The sequence below is a fragment of the Lepisma saccharinum genome, chromosome 12 (genome assembly GCF_977018435.1).
Source record: "Lepisma saccharinum chromosome 12, izLepSacc3.1, whole genome shotgun sequence".
Lineage (NCBI taxonomy): Eukaryota > Metazoa > Arthropoda > Insecta > Zygentoma > Lepismatidae > Lepisma > Lepisma saccharinum.
In genome coordinates, this window is record NC_139240.1 from 63,965,885 (window position 1) to 63,988,243 (window position 22,359).

At 37.1% G+C, this 22,359-nt stretch overlaps 1 protein-coding gene across 1 annotated transcript in view; it reads right to left on the reverse strand.

The window, feature by feature from the left end:
• Positions 1-16,964, reverse strand: part of LOC145996514 (serine protease inhibitor dipetalogastin-like) — a 34,065-nt gene extending 17,101 nt beyond the window's left edge. Inside the window, exons 1-6 of the mRNA XM_083133016.1 lie at positions 16,864-16,964; positions 14,511-14,723; positions 11,667-11,807; positions 10,663-10,821; positions 7,362-7,502; positions 5,183-5,356 (exon numbers count right to left, since the gene is read on the reverse strand). Of these exons, the coding sequence (XP_082989142.1) occupies positions 5,183-5,356; positions 7,362-7,502; positions 10,663-10,821; positions 11,667-11,807; positions 14,511-14,723; positions 16,864-16,897 (862 nt within the window). The 5' untranslated portion in view covers positions 16,898-16,964. The remainder of the gene's footprint in view (positions 1-5,182; positions 5,357-7,361; positions 7,503-10,662; positions 10,822-11,666; positions 11,808-14,510; positions 14,724-16,863) is intronic.
• Between the last annotated feature and the right edge of the window lie 5,395 nt (positions 16,965-22,359).

Sequence of the window (22,359 nt, forward strand, 5' to 3'; positions counted from 1 at the left end):
AGCTCCATTCCTTTCCAACACTTATTTTTGCGATGTGCTTTCACTTCATGCTATTAACTGCCGTTTTGTCCTAACTGCAGATGAAAGATTCCTCCCTAAAGCACGGAAACAATTCTGATTTCCTCCACTGTAGTGACATTGCTTTGTTCACTCCATGTTTCTCTTCCGGAAGTCCTTTACCACCACTGCACACCCCTCTCGATCACTATTCGTCATTTTTGCAGAGCACATTTGTCTTTACCAAACAACAATTTTTCATGATTTAAATACCACACGATAACAGATATGTATATGCGTTAAAGAACCCAGTGTAATGCTCAATAAGATAAACTTTTTGCTGATAATTAACCAAAGGCATCTAGACCAAAACGCTGTATATTTTATGATTTTGCGCCATAACAGCGAATTGCCCATGCGTGCAGTGACCGACACATCAAAATGTCCTTGTGCATAAGGAAACCGCGAGAAAATCGGGTCTCAAACAAAGGAATTTACAATTCAACTGCGCACAACGGTCAGAGCCATCTAGCGATTCTTCGCGTAACTATTAAAGCAACAAAGTTTTCATATTGCATAGGCATTCCACCTATCGTGAATTCTTTGCACTAGACGAGTTCATCGTCTTTAGACCTGAGTTGGGCTATTTTACCCAAGCAAAACACACACGAAACTTAAGTTTCCAGTATACCTTATGACAGTTCGTCATAAAGCCACCTGCTAGAAATGTTCCAGAACAACTTTCTAATAATCTGGAGGGGAGTAATGTTTGTGTATATATATATCTCGTCCTGTTTTGTACCTTGTTACATTTGTACTTGGTGCAGAGTCTGAAGAAGACCTTGATAGAAAGTTAAAACATTACGTTTAGTTTATGTTTTATAATAAAATAAATTACTGCCTTGGTTAGCATATTGAGTTTTTCATATCATGGAAACAAGGCTTAATGGTGTTGTATACTATTTAAGATAATACGCACGAAAATTAATCAGGAGCTGTACTTTTTGTCAACTGGATCTAACATCCTTTTTTGTTATTCAATAAAATATTCCATTTCGTCTGTTTGACGTCAATTTCTTTGCCTGGGTACGTATGTTTTTACAAACATTTCCGATATTAAGTACAGGTAAGCTAGATAATAAAAATATGTGCTGTTGTAGTCTATCTATATTCTTATACGGTCCATTTAACTATTCGTGTAATAATAACAATATAATATTAATTAATGTAATTAGTATTTATTCAATTTAATTATTTTAATTTAAACATTATTATTATTATTATTATTATTGTACCTGTCAGTTAAGTCTTCAGACACACACACACACCCACACGACCGACTGCTCCCATGAAACTACACAGGAAATCGTGAATGTACTAGAAGAAGTAATTTAATTCTGTTGTATTACATAACAAGTGAATAGGAATTTCCTTTACATTCACTCATGTTTTTGGTCGTTCTTCCAAGGCAATGTAAGCACTGAGATCAATAACGCAACATTTATCAATTCACTTTTGATTTATCCACGATGACACACACTGACATTCATACATTTTCCATTCTCTTTACATTTTAGAGTTGCGTTTTAGCAATTAACAATATATATATATATAATACAATATACAGGGTGGCTCAAAAAGTCACTTAACACCCTCGGTACAAGACCACTTCAGCGCGCAACATGGAAATGGTGATGACCAATCGTTATCAGGCCAAGGGGGAACCACATTGACGCCACCCGCACGGTCGGCGGCCATCTTGATGTCCGCCATATTGAATTCAACTTCAGAATTTTAAATGGGAAGGGGGTGATATGATATATCAAATCAGGCTAGAAATTCACGAGAAATGCAATGGTGAAGGTTTTTTTCGACGTATCTTAACCAGTAAAAAGTTATGACTGAATTCTTGTACCAATTTGCTCCTTTTCGAGATGTTAGAAAAATGCCTTACAATTTGTTTAGCGCATCGGTAACACATCGAGATCAAAGTGAAGTCTAGGGAGAGAAGTACGCATGCCATTGCACACGATTTTAATCGGATACATACATGAAGAGTTGCGCATTATGAATGCTTGTCGCAAACAATTACAGTATGACGCTTCCATTAAATGAAAAGTCCTTCACAGTGACAAGGCTAATGTTTATGTTCATAAGAAGTTTCGATGCTTTTTATCTGATAACCCATTTTCGACAGATCAAAGCTGAATGGTTAGTGCTGGTAAGTTAATGGGTGTGGCGTGCTGTGTGGAACACGATTGGTTGGTCAATTTTCCATCAACGGAACCTTAAATGTTTGGGGCTACTTGGATTTGTTAAATAGACAGGTTTTTTTCATCCTTCCTTATGGAAGAAAGTACTTTTTACAGAGTTTTTTCAATAGGGAGGAACACCAGAACACTATGGGAACTTTGTGAAGCAGTTTCTGTCTAAAGTTAGTTATCAGATGACAAGGGCCGTATATTCTGTTTATGAACTTCCTTACGAACATAAACATTAGCCTTGTCACTGTGAAGGACTTTTCATTTAATGGAAGCGTCACACTATAATTGTTCGCGACAAGCATTCATAATGCACAGCTCTTCATGGATGTATCCGATTCGTGTGCAATGGCATGCGAACTTCTCTCCCTAGATATCACTTTCATCTCGATGTATTACCGATGCGCTAGACAAATTTTATGGCATTTTGCTAACACCTCGAAAAGGAGCAAATTGGTACAAGAATTCAGTCATAACTTTTTACCAGTTACAGATACGTCGAAAAAACCTTCACCATTGCATTTCGCGTGAAATTCTAGCCTGATTTGATATTTCATATCACCCCCTTCCCATTTAAAATTCTGAAGTTGAATTCAATATGGCGGACATCAAGATGGCCGCCGACCGAGCGGATGTTGTCAATGTGGTTTTCCCTTGGCCTGGCAACGATTGGTCATCACCATTTCCATGTTGCGCGCTGCAGTGGGCTTGTACCGAGGGTGTTAAGTGACTTTTTGAGCCACCCTGTATATATATACAATGTATATATTATATATACAGTATTGGCCAAATTATTTGACTCATTGTAAAAAAGAAACACGTTTCCTTGTTTTGAAAGTTTTCTAACTAAATATATTTGACGATTTTTATAACTTTTTGGGGGGGATTAAACTGTTTGTCTGCTTCGATATAATCTTGTTTCCCACAATCCTTTCTTTTACTGTGTCCCAAGAATAGGTGGCGGCATGATTCTTGGCACATTCGCAAAAATGCCTCGAATAATACGTACATTGTTTACAGTGCTATTTATGCTATTTTTTGGTTATTACAAAGGAAATAATATTAATTCTCGTTGTTGTAAGGGTGTTCTTTATTTGTATCTTCGGAGCAACGCGTAATTTTATAAACCACGTGGCTTGAAGTTTAGAAAAAAGAGTAAAAGGGAATTGTACACAAACAATGATTGTAACGGGCTCAAATAGAGCCAAAGGTGGTCATACGAAGTACTGACAGTATTTGCAGTGTGTATAACAATGCAATGTGTTTCACAAAACATTAAATCTGTAAAATTTATCTACATAAAGTGAGTTAATTTGTGTTTCATTTTTTCAACTAATGAGTCCAATAATATGGCCAATACTGTATATATATAGGGTGTCATTTTAATGGCACCCACGGACCACGGAAAGGTATAGAGGATATCAAAACAAACAACTTTTCTCCGTAACATTTTTCTCGTTGGTGCATCATTTCGGCGCTACAGTCATTCGAAAGAGCCCATTTTGCCGCCTGAATGCTGGCAACCAGACACAACATTTGAATGCATTTGTGACGTCATATCCCGTCGTGAGGCGATGCGTTCCAGGTTTGCCAGGAACACATATTCTGTGAAAAATGACATAGCTACAATCAGCCACATTATGTACCGTAAAACAAAACGAGAAAACACGTCCTTTAACCTAACAGGAAGTAAGCAAACGATACGAAAAATGTTAGAAAGAAAATAGAATTCAAGTGGAAGTGGTCACATCGAATTTTATCTCAGCTTACATGTCAAATATTTGCAAATCTAGTTACCAAGTTCGCACATACAATTTAGTCTATCCACTTCGTCCTTCTGATACTAGTTGTCTGTGACACTGAACAGATGACAAAATAGAAACGAAAGAACTCAAAATTCCAAAGGTAAGCAACACATAATAAAATGTCGTATATTCAGGGAATTATGAGGCAAGTGACAGAAATGGTTGGAAATACAGTAATATAAGTAGTGGTAAGACAAGCTCTCCGACGACTGTGTTTATTTATGCACCGGATACACATGTAATAGTTTGCAACTGTGAAGAGGCCAGTATATTCGCTACTGATTCATCACTAGATTGTTACTGTGGGTGTACGTGTTTTAGCCGTAATGTAACAACGTGAACCTCGGATACGTCCGTTTTCAGCACAAAAGTACCACAAGGCATCTGGACACTAACCTGTAGATATCAACCTTGCAACGAAATTTTCAAATATTTGACATGTAAGCTGCAAGTCCAATAAAATTTATTGTTGTTGATATTTGACAAGTAGGCTGAGACAAAATCCGATATTGACACTTCATTTTGAATACGTTTTGTACCATTTCTCATATCGTTGGTTCACTTCCCCCTTCCCTGATCTTCTGGCTGGTAGGCTATGATGTTCGGTCTACTGGACGCGTTTCTCGCTTCGTTTTACAGCTAATAATGTGGTTGGTATTTTGTGTGTTCCTTGCAACCCTGCCGTACGCTGTTTCGCCGCAGGAAATGACGTCACAGATACGATGAAATGTGTTGGGTTGCCAGTATCCAGGCGGCAAAGCGGTCTTTTTTGAACGGCTGTAGCGTCGAATCGACGCACAAACGAGAGAAATGTTACGGAGAAAAGTTGTTTGTTTTGATGTCCTCTATACGAATCTGTGGTCCGTGGGCACCATTAAAATAACACCCTGTATATATATAAACAGACATATAAGAAACAGATCCTGGGCCTCCCCGATGGCGCAGTGCTAGCGTCGTCGCCTTGTAATCAAGGGGTCCCGGGTTCGATACCCGGTGGAGGCACTAAGTGGTTCGGATCCCACTTTAAACTGTAGGCCCAGTCACAATTAGCCTTACTGTGCATAAAGTGGACTTAAAACACCAAATCAATCAATCGACATATAAGAAACAGATCCTTACTTGCTCCATTCCTGTTTAGACAGTAAACATTCAGGTAACTTCTATACGTTCTGCCGTTCGATGCGCAGACCATTTCACTAACGCCTAGTTTTCGATGCCAGTACTTTGCGACATCATTGCATTTTTCTTTTGTGTATTCCTTGCATTCGCCTTTGTACGCCAGAGTAAAATATTCTAAAATTACAAAGAGACACGTGTCACAAAGTGAATGATTTAAGCATATGTCGATCAATGAATAGGATCTTAAATCATTCAATAACAAATGTAATTATAGTTTTCTTAGAAATGGAGAACATTGTGTACATAAAAAAAATTGTGTGCTTTAGACAGAATAAAACAGTTCTGTTGTTACAATTATCAAAACATTGTACATTAAGAATAATGCTAAAATATTTTTAAAAGCAGCTAAAGAGATAGGTTCGGAAGTTAACAAAGAGAGAACTTAATGGCCGAAACCAAGTGTTTGGAAATAATCAAAATCTAATTATTGATAACAACTCGTTTGAGCCAGTTTCCAAATTCAAATACTTAGGAGTAATACTAACAAATGAAAATTATATTAAAGAGGAAATAAAAAGTAGGCTTAATTCAGGAAATGCACGTTACTTCTCTCTTCATAAACTTTTGTCATCTCGTTTAATAACTAAGAAACTAAAAGTTAAAATATACAAAACAGTAATTTTGCCTGTAGTATTATATGGATGGGAAACTTTGTCCCTTACATAAATTAAGAGAATTTGAAAGTAAAATCCTTAGGAAAATATTTGGACCTAAAAGGGATGAGGAGACAGGTGACTGAAGAAGGTTACATTATTTTGAACTACATAATATGTGTTCATGTGCGGATATTAAAAGAATAATTAAATCAAGAAGACTTAGATGGACAGGCCATGTGGCACGAATGGGAGAGGAAAGAAGAGTTTACAGGATTCTTGTTGGAAAACTTGATGGTAAGAGACCTGTAAGAAGGCCAAGGCGAGGATGGAGAGATAACGTTGAGATTGACTTTAATGAAATCGGTAAGGATGGAAAAGATTGGATTGATCTTGCCCAGGATAGGGACTTGTATTGCTGCAGTCATAAACATTCCGGTTTGAGAAAGCTAGAGAGTTAATTAGATGTACAAACTCTTGTAACGAAATGAAACAACATAGGTATGTTGAACGCAAAGTATTTGTAGTCAGACAAATCACCTTGTTGTAGTTCACCATGCCCTCAGACGCATGATGTCACGAACACAAGACACTGTGAATGCCTAAACTACACGCATGTTTATTTTCCTTGGGGATGCTTAAGTGAGAAGATTAGAAAGGCCAGTCTTGTGCTGTGACGTTATACATTTAAGGGCGGTTCTTTGTGGTACCGCATTGATATGAGTCGGGACTATTGGAGTATTGGAGTAAAATCCATAGTCATAAAAGTAATTAAATCATGGTGCGTTCTGATTCACTTTGCATCCAGTTTTAAAAGCTTTTGTTGGTTTAAATAAAATGTATTATCAATGTTTCGATACTTGAGCAGTACTTGTACACGAAAGTACAAGCTACTGTGCTTCAGAGAGACCAAACTAACTAACCAACTCTCTAGCCTTCTTAAACCCGAAGGCTTCAGCAACACAAGCTTTCCATCTGTCCCTATCATGGGCAAGATCAATCCAATAATTTCCATCCTTACCGATTTTCTTCAGGTCCATCTCAACGTTATCCATGCATCTTTGTCTCGGCCTTCCTACAGGTCTCTTACCACCAGGTTTCCCAACAAGAATCCTGTAAACTCTTATCTCCTCTCCCATTCGTGCCACATTGCCTGCCCAACTAAGTCTTCTTGATATATCATTCTAATAATATCTGGACATGGAATACAAATTATGCAGTTCTAAATTATGTAACCTCCGCTCAACCCTTTGATGTCCAAATATTTTCCTAAGAATTTTATTTTCAAATACCCTTAATTTATGTTCCTCTTTTAAGGTAAGAGACCAATTTTCAGATCAACAGAGTGACCAAAGTTGAAAGAAATACAAATAATGTGTATATCTAATAATGCTATATTTTTTTCATAACAAAAATTATAGAGGTATGGAAAATAACATTCGATCACATCTCGCTATTCGCCGAAGAAGGCGTGAATCTTCAACTACATGTAAACAACATCTAATATAGAAAACATTGTTTCCTACCATTGTTAGTAACTAGCTTCTCCATAATAACCACAAGAATCTCGATGTTTCCAAATGTGTTTCCATCGGTACCACAAACAGGGTCATACACTGTATTTATGTCATAAGAATTACATTTTCCATGATCTTGTGCCTCAATATCTATGAAAATATGAATAGAAATCAAAGTTAGTTGGGTATTGCCGTAAAATATTAATTCTAAGTATAGCTGATTTGATGACTGCATTATTGGCATTTTAAATGAAATTCACACACACACACACACACGCACATAAATTGTCACTCACGGTTACGTTTATGGGGCTCAGAAAGTCACTTAAAGACTAAGGGGTCATTCGACGTCAATTCATCCAGGCCATGTCATCCACCATCCCCGATTTTGATTAAATTCGGTATAATTATAGAATTTTTAATGCTGATTTAAAAAATGACATTTTTTTTAGATTGGTCAAGGGGTTCAGAAGTAACGCGCTTTTTAAAATCTCCGTGTACGCCACATGCGGCACCACTTTGAATGACAAGCATTAGGTTATAAATGATGGTATCTTCCCTCAGGTTTGCCGTAGATACTTCAAGTTTCTTTTATTTTATTCAAAATAGTGTAAACTTTAATTTAAATAAGGTTTCAGATGATTATATTAATAACCATGTATTTTTATGTATAGTTTCATGTATTGTTTAGAACAGAAAATGGCTAACGTCAAGAGCGAATTTCGTGCAATGCCCCCCCCTTCAATTTCCCTCCAATTTTATATGTAGGTAGCTCAAAGTGTGTACTAATAAACTAATATACTAATAAAAATTGGGATGGGTGGTTCAGGGACAGGGTGATAAAAAAATAATTTGCATCAAATGACATTAGAAGTTAATCCTATTAAAATGCTTATGTATTTAGCATAAAGCTTGAAGTACCATATGTTTTAAGGTATAATATTCAAAATTTCTGTTCACTATGTGTAAAGATAAGTATAGGCGTAACCTGGCAGGGGAAAGGGAAGCATTTCCCCCCTCATAAATTAATTGAAATTTACAAATAATAATTGCAGCGGAATCCCGATTTCAAGTTCCTTGATTTTACATTGTCCTGCATTTTATATTCAATCTTGGTGGTCCCAACATAGCAAATTGCTAAGAAATTTTCCTCCGTTTTACATTTTCTCGCATTCTAAGTTTTTCAGCTTGGTCGCCTGAATAACATAAAATCGAGGTTCCACTATATCTAAGTCAGTATTTCCTAAATGATTACAACCACTCTCAATCTTGATGACCGGTTTTCTGCTTATATTTTAAAAGACAATGCGGAATTCACAGGCGATGTTATTACTCCTTTACTGTAATATTCATAATAATAGTAATGATAATGATAATACTAATAATTAATATTTTTCACTTGTTATTTATTAACAGAAAATGCGTCTGGAAAAATCTGATAAACGAACTCTAAATCAGGTTATGGACAGTATTTCATGTGCAGAACCTCCAAGGCGGCCATCTTGGATTTGGGAAGTCATGTATGGTCTCTGACACATTATCCAGCAAAACACCTGTAGTAATACATGATTGCATGCCTCCAAATAAAAGTATCCTCCATACACATGTCTTCCAACAAACTTACAAATGGTCAAAATTACTCCTAAAGGAGTTAAGTATATAGGGTCGTTTTGTTTGTCATTGTCTGCAGAGGCAGCCATCTTGGATGTATGATGTCACACAGGCAATACGCCACAATAGCAGGCATCAACAAAATATCACAGTCAGTAATTTCTCCCCTTTATATGCAAGAATGTCGAGTAAAGTGTAAAATATGCATAGAATCCTTGCAGAAAAGGACACGAAATAGTTTCACTAGATATATCTCCATAAAAGTGCAATATATGAAGAAAACTGTAAAAATCAATTTTGTTTCTTTTTCAATTCTGAACAAAGCATGAATCTATAAAAGTTTTTCCAAAACCACTATTAAGGGAGTGGAGTTATGATGGATTTTCATAGTTAGTGTATAAAGCGTACCATCTTGGATTTATGACGTCACAATTGCGGGCAAAACACCTGGTAGTACGTTATTGTGTACCACACTAGCAACATATTACCGGTAGTCATATATTTCCTTCATTCAAAAACCCACTGGACTACAAATACCCCTGGACTATTATATTGGTTGAAGACTTTATTTGTTCTCTTGTGTTCATCTATCATTCCATAGTAACAAAGTACTACTTTTCTGCTGTCTAAAGATTTATTATTTTTTAAATATGTGACAGTCCTTTTTTTATATAGCGAGTAACCTCAGGGCCAGTGCCTTGTACGACAACAGCGCGAACTAAGAGTAGAAACGAATGGACTGTATTAGTGGTGACGTCACAGCAGATGACGGAGCACGTGTTGAGTCTATACAAAGTGAAAACGTGTTTTTCACCTATTCAAATCGATAGGAATTTCCATCGAAGGGGTAACTTTAATTATTGTGACAGCAGTTATGAAACAAAATTGTGATGTGTATTGTACATCAATGTAAAGATGAGATTTCGGAGAATATGTCCATATATAACAAATACCTTACTGAGACTAAGATAGAGAATAACCGGAGTAAGAAAATCATACATTTTTATACAAAAGTTGGATATTCCGGTTCCGAGCACAGCCGAAGCTGGCCCGAAGCTCACCCGATCTCAAGTCGGTCACGCTGCCGCTACGGATGATGGGAAACCAGAAGTCTCAGGCGATTGAACCGGCGGAGCTCATTGGCTGCGATTCCAAATCGAATTCCTTTTGGAGCATTCGCTTTTCTCGATTTCCTGCTCCATTTATTCTTTACATTCTCATCTGTAAGGTATATATTCTCCGAAATCTCATGTTTACATTGACGTACGATGCACTTAACATTTTTGTTTCGTAACTGCTGTCACGATTCTTAAAGTTACCCTTTGCAATGGTAAACCTAATGGAGTTGGGTAGGGGAAAATGTTCCAGCTCGTCGTCTACTGTGAAGTCACTATAATACAGGGGCACCAACGTTTGAGAAACATTGTATGGGCTCAAACACTTAAGCATTCATCAGTTGTTTACAATGAGAAGAAAGACAAGAACAACAATGACTACATAACAAGCGATTAGACGCATTAAAGTTCTTCCGTTCGTTACTTAAGACCTTTTATTTTCGCTCCCATCATTATTTGCAGATGATAGATCTTTGCAAGATAAGAAAAACAAAGGGTGTCTTCTTCAAATTACAGAGAAGAAATAAATGTAGTGGATATTACTGTAGGCACTCAGCTGCTCTATAAACATAACATCACATTACCTTGACTTTCCTGCCTAGCTATACACGTCATCTTCCATATGTTATAATAGGTCACGTTATCGGATCCGCAGACAGGAGACATGAAAAAATCGTATTCACTGTTGCAAGGTTCAAAAGGTTTCCCATCGCAGCTGCCATTCTTTTCAACCCTCAATTTATCTATATAAATAAAAATAAAAAAATAACAGTGAAATATATTATTTATTTTACTAAAATTCGTGTGATAAGGAATGGAATTTAGGGTACGCTAAATAAACCTTACGTTGGTCTGTACAGTGGTATGCTACCAAGCAAATTGTCCATCAACATGTTAATGTTCTTTAATTTGCCCAATGAGAGTTTAACGTCATGAAACAAATTGCTGACAACTTCATCACCAGCATACGTAATAACCTATTCCTTAAAACGCATAGGATGCAAGAAAGAAATTAATGAAATAGTAATGGACAATATGCCCAGAACTACTTGTACACCACATTATACATATGTATGACTTTGTCCCAACAACTAAGTGCAACTACTGTTAACATGTCCTTGACGGTTTTTAATTATAAATAAGTGTAATGTGATTTTCGTGTTTTTGTTAATGTAATGATTGTACATATAACTGCAATTTATCATAATTATCTATACATAAGATGAAATATTCATATTTCTATTTGAAAGTTTTTCTATGCTGGAATATAGCCTTACTTAACATATTTTACTTGTACGAGTGTGTGTTTGTGATTTAAATCCATGCATCTCATTCTAAACATAGCACAGAGCTCTGGCGTCCTGATTGAGTCTGTCCTCAGGGTAAGCAAACGGATGCACCCTTTTTTGTAAATTGATGAGTAAGTTGTAATATTTAATAATAAAATATTGTAAGTTAGACGGCATATTCTAACAGCATAGGCTGTTAATACACCCTTTATCTCCATTTGAAATATATATTTTTTTAAATTCTAAGCCTGCTCGTTTCTCAGAATGTCATTTGTGTTTAAACTGAAGACTTTTTTTACCATCCATCTTTACAGCCTTGTAGCACTGGAACATCCAAATGTTAGCGAACGTCTGCCCGTTGCTCGCACACACTGGCTCTTCTGTGTTGTTCTTGGTTGCCATCTCACACATGCAGGGACTCAACATGCGAATGGTCAAATCTAGAAATAATTATGGAAATGATGTGAGCTGTGAACAATGGAAACATATATGAGATCAAAGTTTTTTCCAGTATTGTTGGCTGGTCTATTGATAAAGCAGGAAATTTAAAAATCACTCACTCACCCCTCTTTTAATGCTAAAAGTGTAATTTTTTGACATCCCTAGCAACGTCTGTTTCCGGGGGCAAAACATACTACTTTTTTTCGCAAAGATCAATAACCCACAGATGAATCAATTTTACTAATTATAAAACGTGTTTTAGAGTCCCTGGATGTATGACTTTTATAGGTAAAAATAGCACATTTTGTGTAAAATAATATACACAAAACATTACATGTTAAACCTAAATAGTGTCAATATTATTAAGCTGTAAATAAGTCTGGCACCTGACACTTTGCAATTGTAAACTGTAATTTTATGAAATCGCCAAAATTCAGCTACAAAGAATATAAATGACATTTTAAGTTACAATTATATAGTACAGTAGAGCGTCGATTATCCGAACGTCGGTCAACCGAACGACCGCTTAACCGAACTGTGTACTCGCTCACTTTCAGATATCTGTAATGAAAAAAGTACGTGACTTAGCTGCTCGTAAGCGTGTAGGCTTGCTTAGACAGACCAAAATAAAGGATTTTTTTAAACGTTAATTTTGTGTACTGTGTGTATTGTTCATGCAAAATGCGTATGTAATATGTACATATTTTTGTTTAATAAACTGTACCACATACTATATATTCCTACTAAAGTTGCCTTTGTACGTTACTTTGTAATACATACTTAAAGAGATGCCTGTTTTTATGAATAAATTTACTGTACAGTACTTCTTTTTGGCAAATAAACATGTACAGTTCGATTATCCGAACAAACCAGTTTTCCGAACACCCATGTCCCCCAATTACTTCGGATAATCGACGCTCTACTGTACATCCAGAATGTTTTATTTTTACTGGGAGAAACGTTACTGAAATTATTACAGTTTCATTAGCACACTCAACTAACGTTTCCATAGCAGGTTCATGTATACAGTATCAAACAGAAAAGTGTATATATTGGCATATAATTTCTTATTTGCTCTAATCAAACTTTCCAAATGATTTGCAGGACTGTTTAGCAGAAAAAGCATTTCTAGAAACTATATATACTCTATGTGATCAAAAATATCCGGACACCAGTCAAAATGTGTGTTCCGCATAGTAGGCCCCTCTGTGGTGCCATCTACAGCGAGGTGAGGCAAGCAAGGGACCACTACAGGCAGCATAATGTACGAGACAGCAGAATGGGTCGGTCGAAGGAACTTACAGACTTCGAACGTGGTGAAGTGATTGGGTGCCACAGGAGTAACAAGTCAGTGCTCGAGATATCCACCCTCCTAAACATCCCGAAGTCCACTGTCGCCGATGTGATAGTAAAGTGGAAACGTAATGGGACGTGTACAACCGCAAAACATTCTGGCCGAGCGCCCATTTTGGCAGACAGAGACCGCCGAGTGTTGAATAGGGTAGTACGAGAGAACCGGCAATCAGCGATCGCCATAATCACACAGGAATTCCAAACTAGGGCAGGATGTAATCCTAGCAGCATGACTGTGCGACGTCAGGTACGACGACTCTGTTACCATGGACGAGGGGCTGCCCAGAAGCCCCACATCACCCAACGAAACGCGAAGCACCGCCTCGTATGGTGTAAGGAGAGGTGCAACTAGTCGTTAGAACAGTGGAAATCCGTGATGTGGAGTGATGAATCGCGTTATACCATGTGGCGATCCGACGATCGTGTGTGAGTGCGGCGAATGCCTCATGAACAACATTTAGCATCCTGTGTTGTGCCGACAGTGAAATTCGGTGGAGGTGGGGTGACAGTGTGGGCATGCTTTTCCTGGAAGGGGCTTGGTCCCCTCGTTGCTTTGCACGGTACTGTCACGGCTCATCATTACGTTGACATTTTACAAACGTTCATGCTGCCTACCATCGAAGAACAATTAGCGGATGATGATTGCGTGTTTCAACACGACAATGCGCCCGTCCACACTGAGGGTCGTGTGGAACAGTGGTTTCAAGAGAACATCGTCTCACTTATGGCCTGGCCTGCGCGAAGCCCCGATTTGAATCCCATTGAACATCTCTGGGATGTTTTGGAACGCCGACTTCTTGCCAGACCATGCCGACCAACATCCACTGCTCTTCTCATCTCGGCACTCCGCGAAGAATGGGCCGCCATTCCCCAAGATACCTTTCGCCACCAGATTGCCAGTATGTCTGCGAGAGTGGAGGCTGTCATCAAGGCCAAGTGTGGCCCCACACGATATTGACTACCAGTGCATCCGATGTAGGATGCTTCGAACTTCACGCCCTAATTCCAGTGAGTGTCCGGATACTTTTGATCACAAAGAGTATCTATATAGACGGTGTCGAAAAACATACAAGCAATTTGAAGTGTGCTTTAAGAGAAATAAAAAATCGATTGAAATAAAAAATCGTCAAAACTACTTTTTACGTAATAATTATGATTTTTATCTACCCTGCATACAAGAATATATGAAGGACACGAAGCAATCCCCGCAGAGGATTATACTGAACCTGAAGAGTCCAGACGTTAGAGTCTCGTTGTTCTACAACATTGCAGTTACCCGAATGTACTATGTTCCATTCGTAACCTTAAAGGGCCAGGAGAGAGAAACAGAAAAAATTCTCTTACTCAACTTTTTTCAGGATTAGCATGTTTCACACATTTTAAATGATGGACGTTTCTGTACGTGACGTTATCCGATCCACAAACAGGTTGTATATAGGCAGGGTAGGTGCAGTTGTCAATCGAAAGATCTTCGTCCTCTGTTTCGATTGGGCTTCTTCTCAATCTGGTCGAAGGAAGCTCTACTGGGTCATGCACTCGGAGTGCTAGCGATGTTGCTAGAACTAAAGAAAGAAGGCATATTTTCGATACTTAGGGTTACTATTTATTTGTAAGTTGTTTTTTTACACTATAAAGGAAAGTGATGCCCTTAACACTCAGAAACAAATTAGATAGTCTCAACATTAAGACTCGAAAGCAATACTCTTTGCACTTACAATAGAAAGTGGTGCCTTTATACTCAAATATACGTGGTATACATGGCCGTAGGCAGGAAAAAATTTCGGGGGGGTTCATTCATAATTGTTCCCATGGGCGTCGCCAGAAATTTGAATAATAGAAATAATAACAATAATTGTACAATAATAATTAAAATTTCATAATAATAAAACAATTTTATTCCATAATAATAATACTAATAATAATAATTATTATATTATTGTTATATCCTTAAGGGGGCTAACTCAATCCAGCAGATGAGTGAATAACCAGCACAAGTTTCTTTTTTTTTTTTTTACGTTTCATACAGTGTGTACTGAAATGCACAATTATTATACTTCGTCATTAAACTTTAGATACCTTCAAGAGAAAAGCTTTAAAAGTTGGATGGAAATTTTAGTCATAAAGTTTTTGTTGTTTGACTTTAAAATTAAATTTTTGGAATTTTGAAAAGTGTGGAACCAGTTATTCTCTTTAAAAGCTTAGCCTGGTGCATGGATTGTAACCTCAATCGCGAACGTAACGCGCTACGAAACTGGAGATCCTAGGTTTGAACTCCTATCAAGGGGGATTTTCGACTTTATCGGACAGGGAATTTAAAAGCTGGAAAGGGAATTTTGGGACAATCATAAGGGAATCTTCAGTCTATATTGCTTGTGACGCAGGAGCAACACTGGAAAGATGACAGCAGAAGTGATAATGGAGGGGTCGCGGGTGGGCTACGATTCTGAGAAAAAATCCTGTTTCACTCAAGTTTCAGAATTCCAAATGTATGAAAATTCTAGCTCCATCGTTTCAACATTGTAGCCTTGTATTTTTGTGATGCTTCGGCAAAAAAATTGAAAATTTGTTACAGATTTTGGTTTCTGAACTTCCATTAATCCAACATGTCAGAAGTTTCGGGGGGGGTTTGAACCCTAGAAACCCCCCCCTCTAAATACGGCCATGGTGGTATACACGCTTTTGAAACTGCCTTCCGCGAGACTAAGGAGACTTTGCATTTCTTTCATGGGTTTGTGTTCAGAATTTCCCCATACATCATCGTTTAGTATCATGTTTTGTCTAATTTTAGATCTGAATTATATTTTAAATTGACTGTATTTTCAATGAAGTTCGTCGATTCGAATTAGGTTTTGATGTAGTTATGAGTCTTGTGTCCCGTATAAGCTGAATAGTTCAAATAATCACAGCTAACTCACTCATTTCAATGGCCAATCATCAACAATCCTATATACAAATCTCGAAATGGGAACTTGGGACGTTCATCTACAATTCCGAACGTATCTTACTTTCACTCCATTTGATACTGTAATTTCAAATATATTGGCTGACGTGTATGGTTTATCTTTTTGGGCAAGGGTACCATAATTAGTAATTGTAATACAAATGCTACGAGGTGTGCTTGTTTGTCATTTTGTTTGTTTTGAATTCTTTGTAGATCATAGTAATATCCTTTAAGTACCACTGGACTGATATTGTTCTAACCTAGTAAAAATACATTTTGTGAGTAATTCACTTAAAATGCACCTTATAACTTTGCTAGCAAGGTTTTTCAAACCCAAGTTCAATATTTTGAAGACCTGCTAGGATTCCTACGTGTAATGAAAGACTGTTGAGTTATCACAAGTCTTGCGTCTTGTCTGTTAACTTTATTTTAGTTGAAGTGTAGTATTCTTTGGGTACATCTCCATGTTCACCAGTGCATTTTCTAGAGCATGTCCGTTTTGCCTCACATAGGATTAACACAATTGCAGCTGAATAATTGTTGGGGCTTGTTTGTACAGTATATTTGGACGATGGTGTACTTTATACGACACTGCTTGTTACTCTTCCAAGTTTCAAGAAAAGAACCACACCAGAAGCTAACGGAGCTCCAGTCCACACTGTTTACACTAGTTCAGCACGGAGACCAGCATTATAACTAACATATATTTTCTAGTGTTAGTTAGCTAGTTAGTACAAATACACTAGCAGTAATATATTTACCTGACGCTAGAAATAACACTCCTAGTTTTCCCATGGCTGCTACTTCTCTTCTGGTAAAGGACCTCACTGCTCAAGCAAAGTAGACTTCTCGATATGCAACATTTATGATAAGGAAGGAAATGGTTGTTGAGTGGTTTTTCTTGCTGCGTAATGCATATTTTATTCTTCACTAAAATCTTCCGGTGCATTATCGTTTTTGCACTTTTTCAGTTACCTACAATGAGAGATAGTTACGACTTTGACGGCATTAGTAGTGCTTTTTAGTTGAAGGTTACAGCTTCTTCCGGTTAGGTTACACAAATCCCGATCAGAAGAATGTAATTGTTACCTAAAATCTGATGAAATGCATAACTTACATTTATATTTTTCCAACAAATCGGACCTTCAGCTGAAGATATATGTCTGATTTAAGCGACATCTGGTTACTCAGTTGCTCTTTAAACTTGAAAATTCACTCGGGCTTTTTCGGATCATTCCACACCATTTCGAACAATTTTGAATTAATTTGTCGCTTCACCATTTTTAAAAATATTGGTAATTTAATAATTTTTATCTATATCTTTCAAGCGTTCCAAGCCGACATTGATTCTTTTTTCTCTCATGCTTGTCTTTGTATCTGGCAGCCATTTCTAATCAGCGGCCAGCGGTGATTTTAGCGCTTTCATATCTTTACGAAAATCGCTGTAACATCTGTTGTATATTTCCAAATGCAATGATTCAGAAACCATCTTCTTCAAAAATATATTCTCCTTATTTTTGTTTATTACAATTTTTGCTTCCAGGCTAGTGATTTCCATGCTATACTACAATAAATTCCAAAGAATTTTTTTTTTTTTCATAGTTTCATAACAAGAATGAAAAATTTTCCCCGTGCTACCGTGGTATATAGAGATCAGTGAAAATGATGTCAGTACCATACTCCGGGAGCATTCACCCCCTTAGAAGCTGGAGTCCACCTGATATCGGCCATCCAAGGTCTCTCACGTGGGTGTTCGACGCCCTATTGACTCAACCACCTCAGCTCACTATTGGCCGTTAAATTATACTCATACATCCTCTTTGTTTTATTGAAAATTTCCATTCGAGAGACAGCACAGCATTGAAATCATGACAGTGTCGGCCTTCAAATATTTGTCTAACTTGACAGTGATGTAGAATGACGCAACAGCAACGAAGAATCAAACCTATTGGGTTGCATCGAGATGAGAATGTGTAGAAACAATTTATGGCAAAAGTGTAGGCTTACCATACGTCCGGGATTAGCCCGGACAGTCCTTTTTTTGTGCTGTCCGGGGTGATGTCCGGGATTGCAAAATGTCCGGGGTTTTGAGAATCTGAACATGAAAATAGCTACCGGTATTGAATATTCACGACCAATTTTTAAGGTGTTTCAAAAGACTGATATTTCATGTACCAACATTTCTAAAATGGTTGAGTTTGCTATGTCTTTGCCTGGAACATCTGCTCCAGTTGAGAGAGTATTTTCAATTATGGGGAATATTTGGTCAGCAGAAAGAGGTAGACTTCTAGTATCCACTGTTAAACATCTGCTGAAAGTTAAAATTAATTCAGAACTTTCATGTTGTGAATTTTATGATGTTATTAAAACGAACAAGCCATTTTTGAAATAAAGTCATGTTTAATGAAAAGTTCAAACTGAGTCAGCTAACAGAACAGAACAGAGAGGCTTCCTAAACATCAGAAAATGTATTATTCAATTAAACATTTGAAAATTAATTGATTGATTTTAGAAAATAATGTTAATTTTTTTTCTTGTACAATTTATAGTTTAATGTTCCAATAAAATGTTAAGGCTTTTAAGTAATTTCAATTTATTTTTGTAAAGAAAACTCAAATTCAACAGTAACGAGTTGATCGCAAATATGTCCTGGGTTGGACCCAAAAAAATATGGTAAACCTACAAAAGTGATACTTATGGATGCCGTTTTGTAACACGTCTATGCTACTGATTATTGCAGAGAAGTGCATTAGTTTAAAGTAGGGATGTGCCGAAGCCGATTACAGATGTATGAAAATCGGCCGAAATTGACACATCGGCATCGGTATCGGAATAGGCAAAAATCCGATATTTAAACCGTTACAGATTATACTAGAGTTTTTACCTTCTAAGTTTTACATTCTAGTTTTGTAAGATTTATTGAAAATTTGGTTATGATTCGTCATTATTGTAGAGTTTTTGTAATAAAATTATTGCAAACTCATTTAGAGGATCAACCTAACTATAAATCGGAAATAAAACAGTACGTTGCTGAACCAGGATCTGCTGTTGCATTGGAAATTCAAAAATGAGTATTCAAATCTGAAGCAAGTGCTGAGAAAATACTTGGGCATACCTGCTGCATCAGTATTCAGTGATTGAGTGTTCAGTGTTGCTGAACAGATTTGCGATAAGAGAAGAAGTAGGTTACTTCCTGAAGTGCTTCCAAATTTCGTATTTCTGAAGTTGAATCTGGCAGAACAGGAATTCATTTTGCATTTCAAAGAACTGCTTGTGTACTAATGTTTAATCTCTTGAGAATCCATGTTCTTCCTAAAGGTTCACATAACCACCTTTTGTAGATGCAAATGTACATTCGCATCTCTTGAGAATATGTATGTATATACATATGATATTAAATAGAAATGTACATTGCAAATTTACTTTTGTCATGCTGAAAATAACATCCCATTTCTGTTTAATAATCTTATGTATCGGAATCGGTTAAATATCAGCATCGATATCGGTTCCAAAAATTATCGGTGAGTACATCGGCATCGGTAAATTTTCAGCTTCGTCACATCCCTAGTTTAAAGTATGATGTGCAACTCAGCTGTCTGACACGTTTCTTGTTGTGAAAAAGAAATATACTCTAAGCGGGATACGCAAATGGTTGATTCCAGACGTGTAGAGTTTTTCGTTACCCGTACATACATTAGGGATCCTGTAGCTTGTCTTCTTTTTCCAGCACCTTCATTTCTTGCCTCATTATGACAAATTTACACATTTGTCATGTTGCACAATATTACTCAACACGACATGTACGGAAGTTTCTACTTTTCCTGTCATTGCTGTATACGATTGATATCATTCACGATATAATGAACACTGTACAGTCACCAGCAATAAAAATGCGACACTTAGATCCTGAAATATCTGCTTCCCTGCAAGGCGTAGTGTGTGTTGCCCAATTCTACGGCGATAAGTATTTAAGGATTTAGGTGTCCCCATTTTTATTGCCGGTTATGTACTCTATGTCCAGAAACTAAATGCTCTGTGGCTGTAGCCAAATCTGGAACTAACGATGGTATGATAAATTATTTGCAACATGCAACAATGTCCCTTCACATTTAGAATACGTGAGTTTTGTCATAGAGTCATTCCATGCGAAATCAACACAGCCTTTGACCTGACCATCTCCGATTTTCATGAAATTTGGGGAATTGAAACTATGCATGGAACTTAGTAAGCATAAAAATTTTTAGTTTCGTGCGTCTTGTAATTGTTAAATTATTCAAGGTCAAAGTTAGCATAAATTGCCCTTTATGAGCCCGCTTAGCTATACTAAATGTGCTGTAACTCCGCCCCTATTTTGCCTAGGAAGCTCAAATAAAGCTTATTGTACAGGGAATTGAACAAGCTTTCCAGTGATATATAACAAGCCTACCTTTGGATAAAAATATAATTTTGTCACGTGACCTTGACTTTTGACCTTGAATATCTCAAAACATGTCATCACCAAAAATCGTGAAAAAATATATTTGGTCCCTCATACCATACTCTAAAACATACCAAAAATCATTCTGGGACTGCAATGGGATCAGAAGATACAAAATAATATGTGTAACTATGTGACTGATAAAAGCCCCATTACATGAACTATGAAGAGTCAAATGTCCCTTAACACCCCCTACAAAATGTGAAGGAGTTATCCTGGGTATAATTGGTCATAAAAAAATAGGTTAGGCACAGGGAGATCCCTAGCCATGTGTGTCAAGCGCAGATCCGGCATATTGTTGACCGCCATATTGAATTCAACGCAAAAATTTCAAAGGAAAAGGGGTTATGTGATATATCAAATGAGGCTAGAATTTCACGAAAAATGAAGTGACGAAGGATTTTCCAACATATATTTAACCAGCAAAAAGTTATACACATATCTTTCACTTACGATATATGCACATTATAATGTTGTCAATGTTCCTCTGAGCACACTCGTTGACGTCTCTCACACTCGCATAGAACATTTGGTAATGTAGCATGTGCAACAACATCGCAAGCAGCAACTATGCCTTCTCTCAGATGGTCAATATCAAGGACTTTTGGTGCATGCACCATTCTCATCAAATGTTTCTGAAGGTAAGTCCTCCTAAGATGTTAGATCTGGGGAATGTGCAGGCCTTTTAATAGATTCCCGTGTGCCCATCAATCTTCCTAGAAAATTACCATGAAGAAATTGCGAAAATGTCTACATAGTGTGGTCACACTCTGTCCTGTTTCAAAACTCTCGAAAAGTGCCATATCCCGTAAGCAAGGGTGAAAAAACCTGTTCACTTAACAAATCCAAGAAGCCCTCACCATTTAAGGTTCCGTTGTTCAATATGGACCAACCATTTCCGTTCGCCATATATTATACCACATAATTAGCTTACCAGCAACAACCATTCGATTGAGCAAATCACAGGTATTGCATATTATTTTTATTAACTTCACCGTGAACATAAAAATTTGCCTCGTCACTGAAGAATTTTTCATTCCAAAGGAAGTGTCACGTAATTGTTTGAGATACTTTTCCCAATATTCTTCACTATTCAACTATTTGGTGAATGTAGCTGATTAAAATCATATGCAATGGTGCGTATACTTCTTTCTCTCCCAAGATGTCAGCGTGATCTCGATGAGTTCCTAACACGTTAGGAGCATTCCAATGCTTTGTTTTTAACACCTCGAAAAGGAGAAAATGGTTACAAGCATGCAGTAATAAATTTTTGCTGGTTAAATATATGTTGGATAAACCTTCGTCACTTCATTTCTCGTGAAATTCTAGCCTCATTTGATATATCACATCACCCCCTTTCCTTTGAAATTTTTGCGTTGAATTCAATATGGCGGTCAACAATATGCCGGATCTGCGCTTGACACACATGGCTAGGGATCTCCCTGTGCCTAACCTATTTTTTTATGACCAATTATACCCAGGATAACTCCTTCACATTTTGTAGGGGGTGTTAAGGGACATTTGACTCTTCATAGTTCATGTAATGGGGCTTTTATCAGTCACATAGTTACACATATTATATTGTATCTTCTGATCCCATTGCAGTCCCAGAATGATTTTTTGGTATGTTTTAGAGTATGGTATGAGGGACCAAATATATTTTTTTTCACGATTTTTGGTGATGACATGTTTTGAGATATTCAAGGTCAAAAGTCAAGGTCACGTGACAAAATTATATTTTTATCCAAAGGTAGGCTTGTTAAATATCACTGGAAAGCTT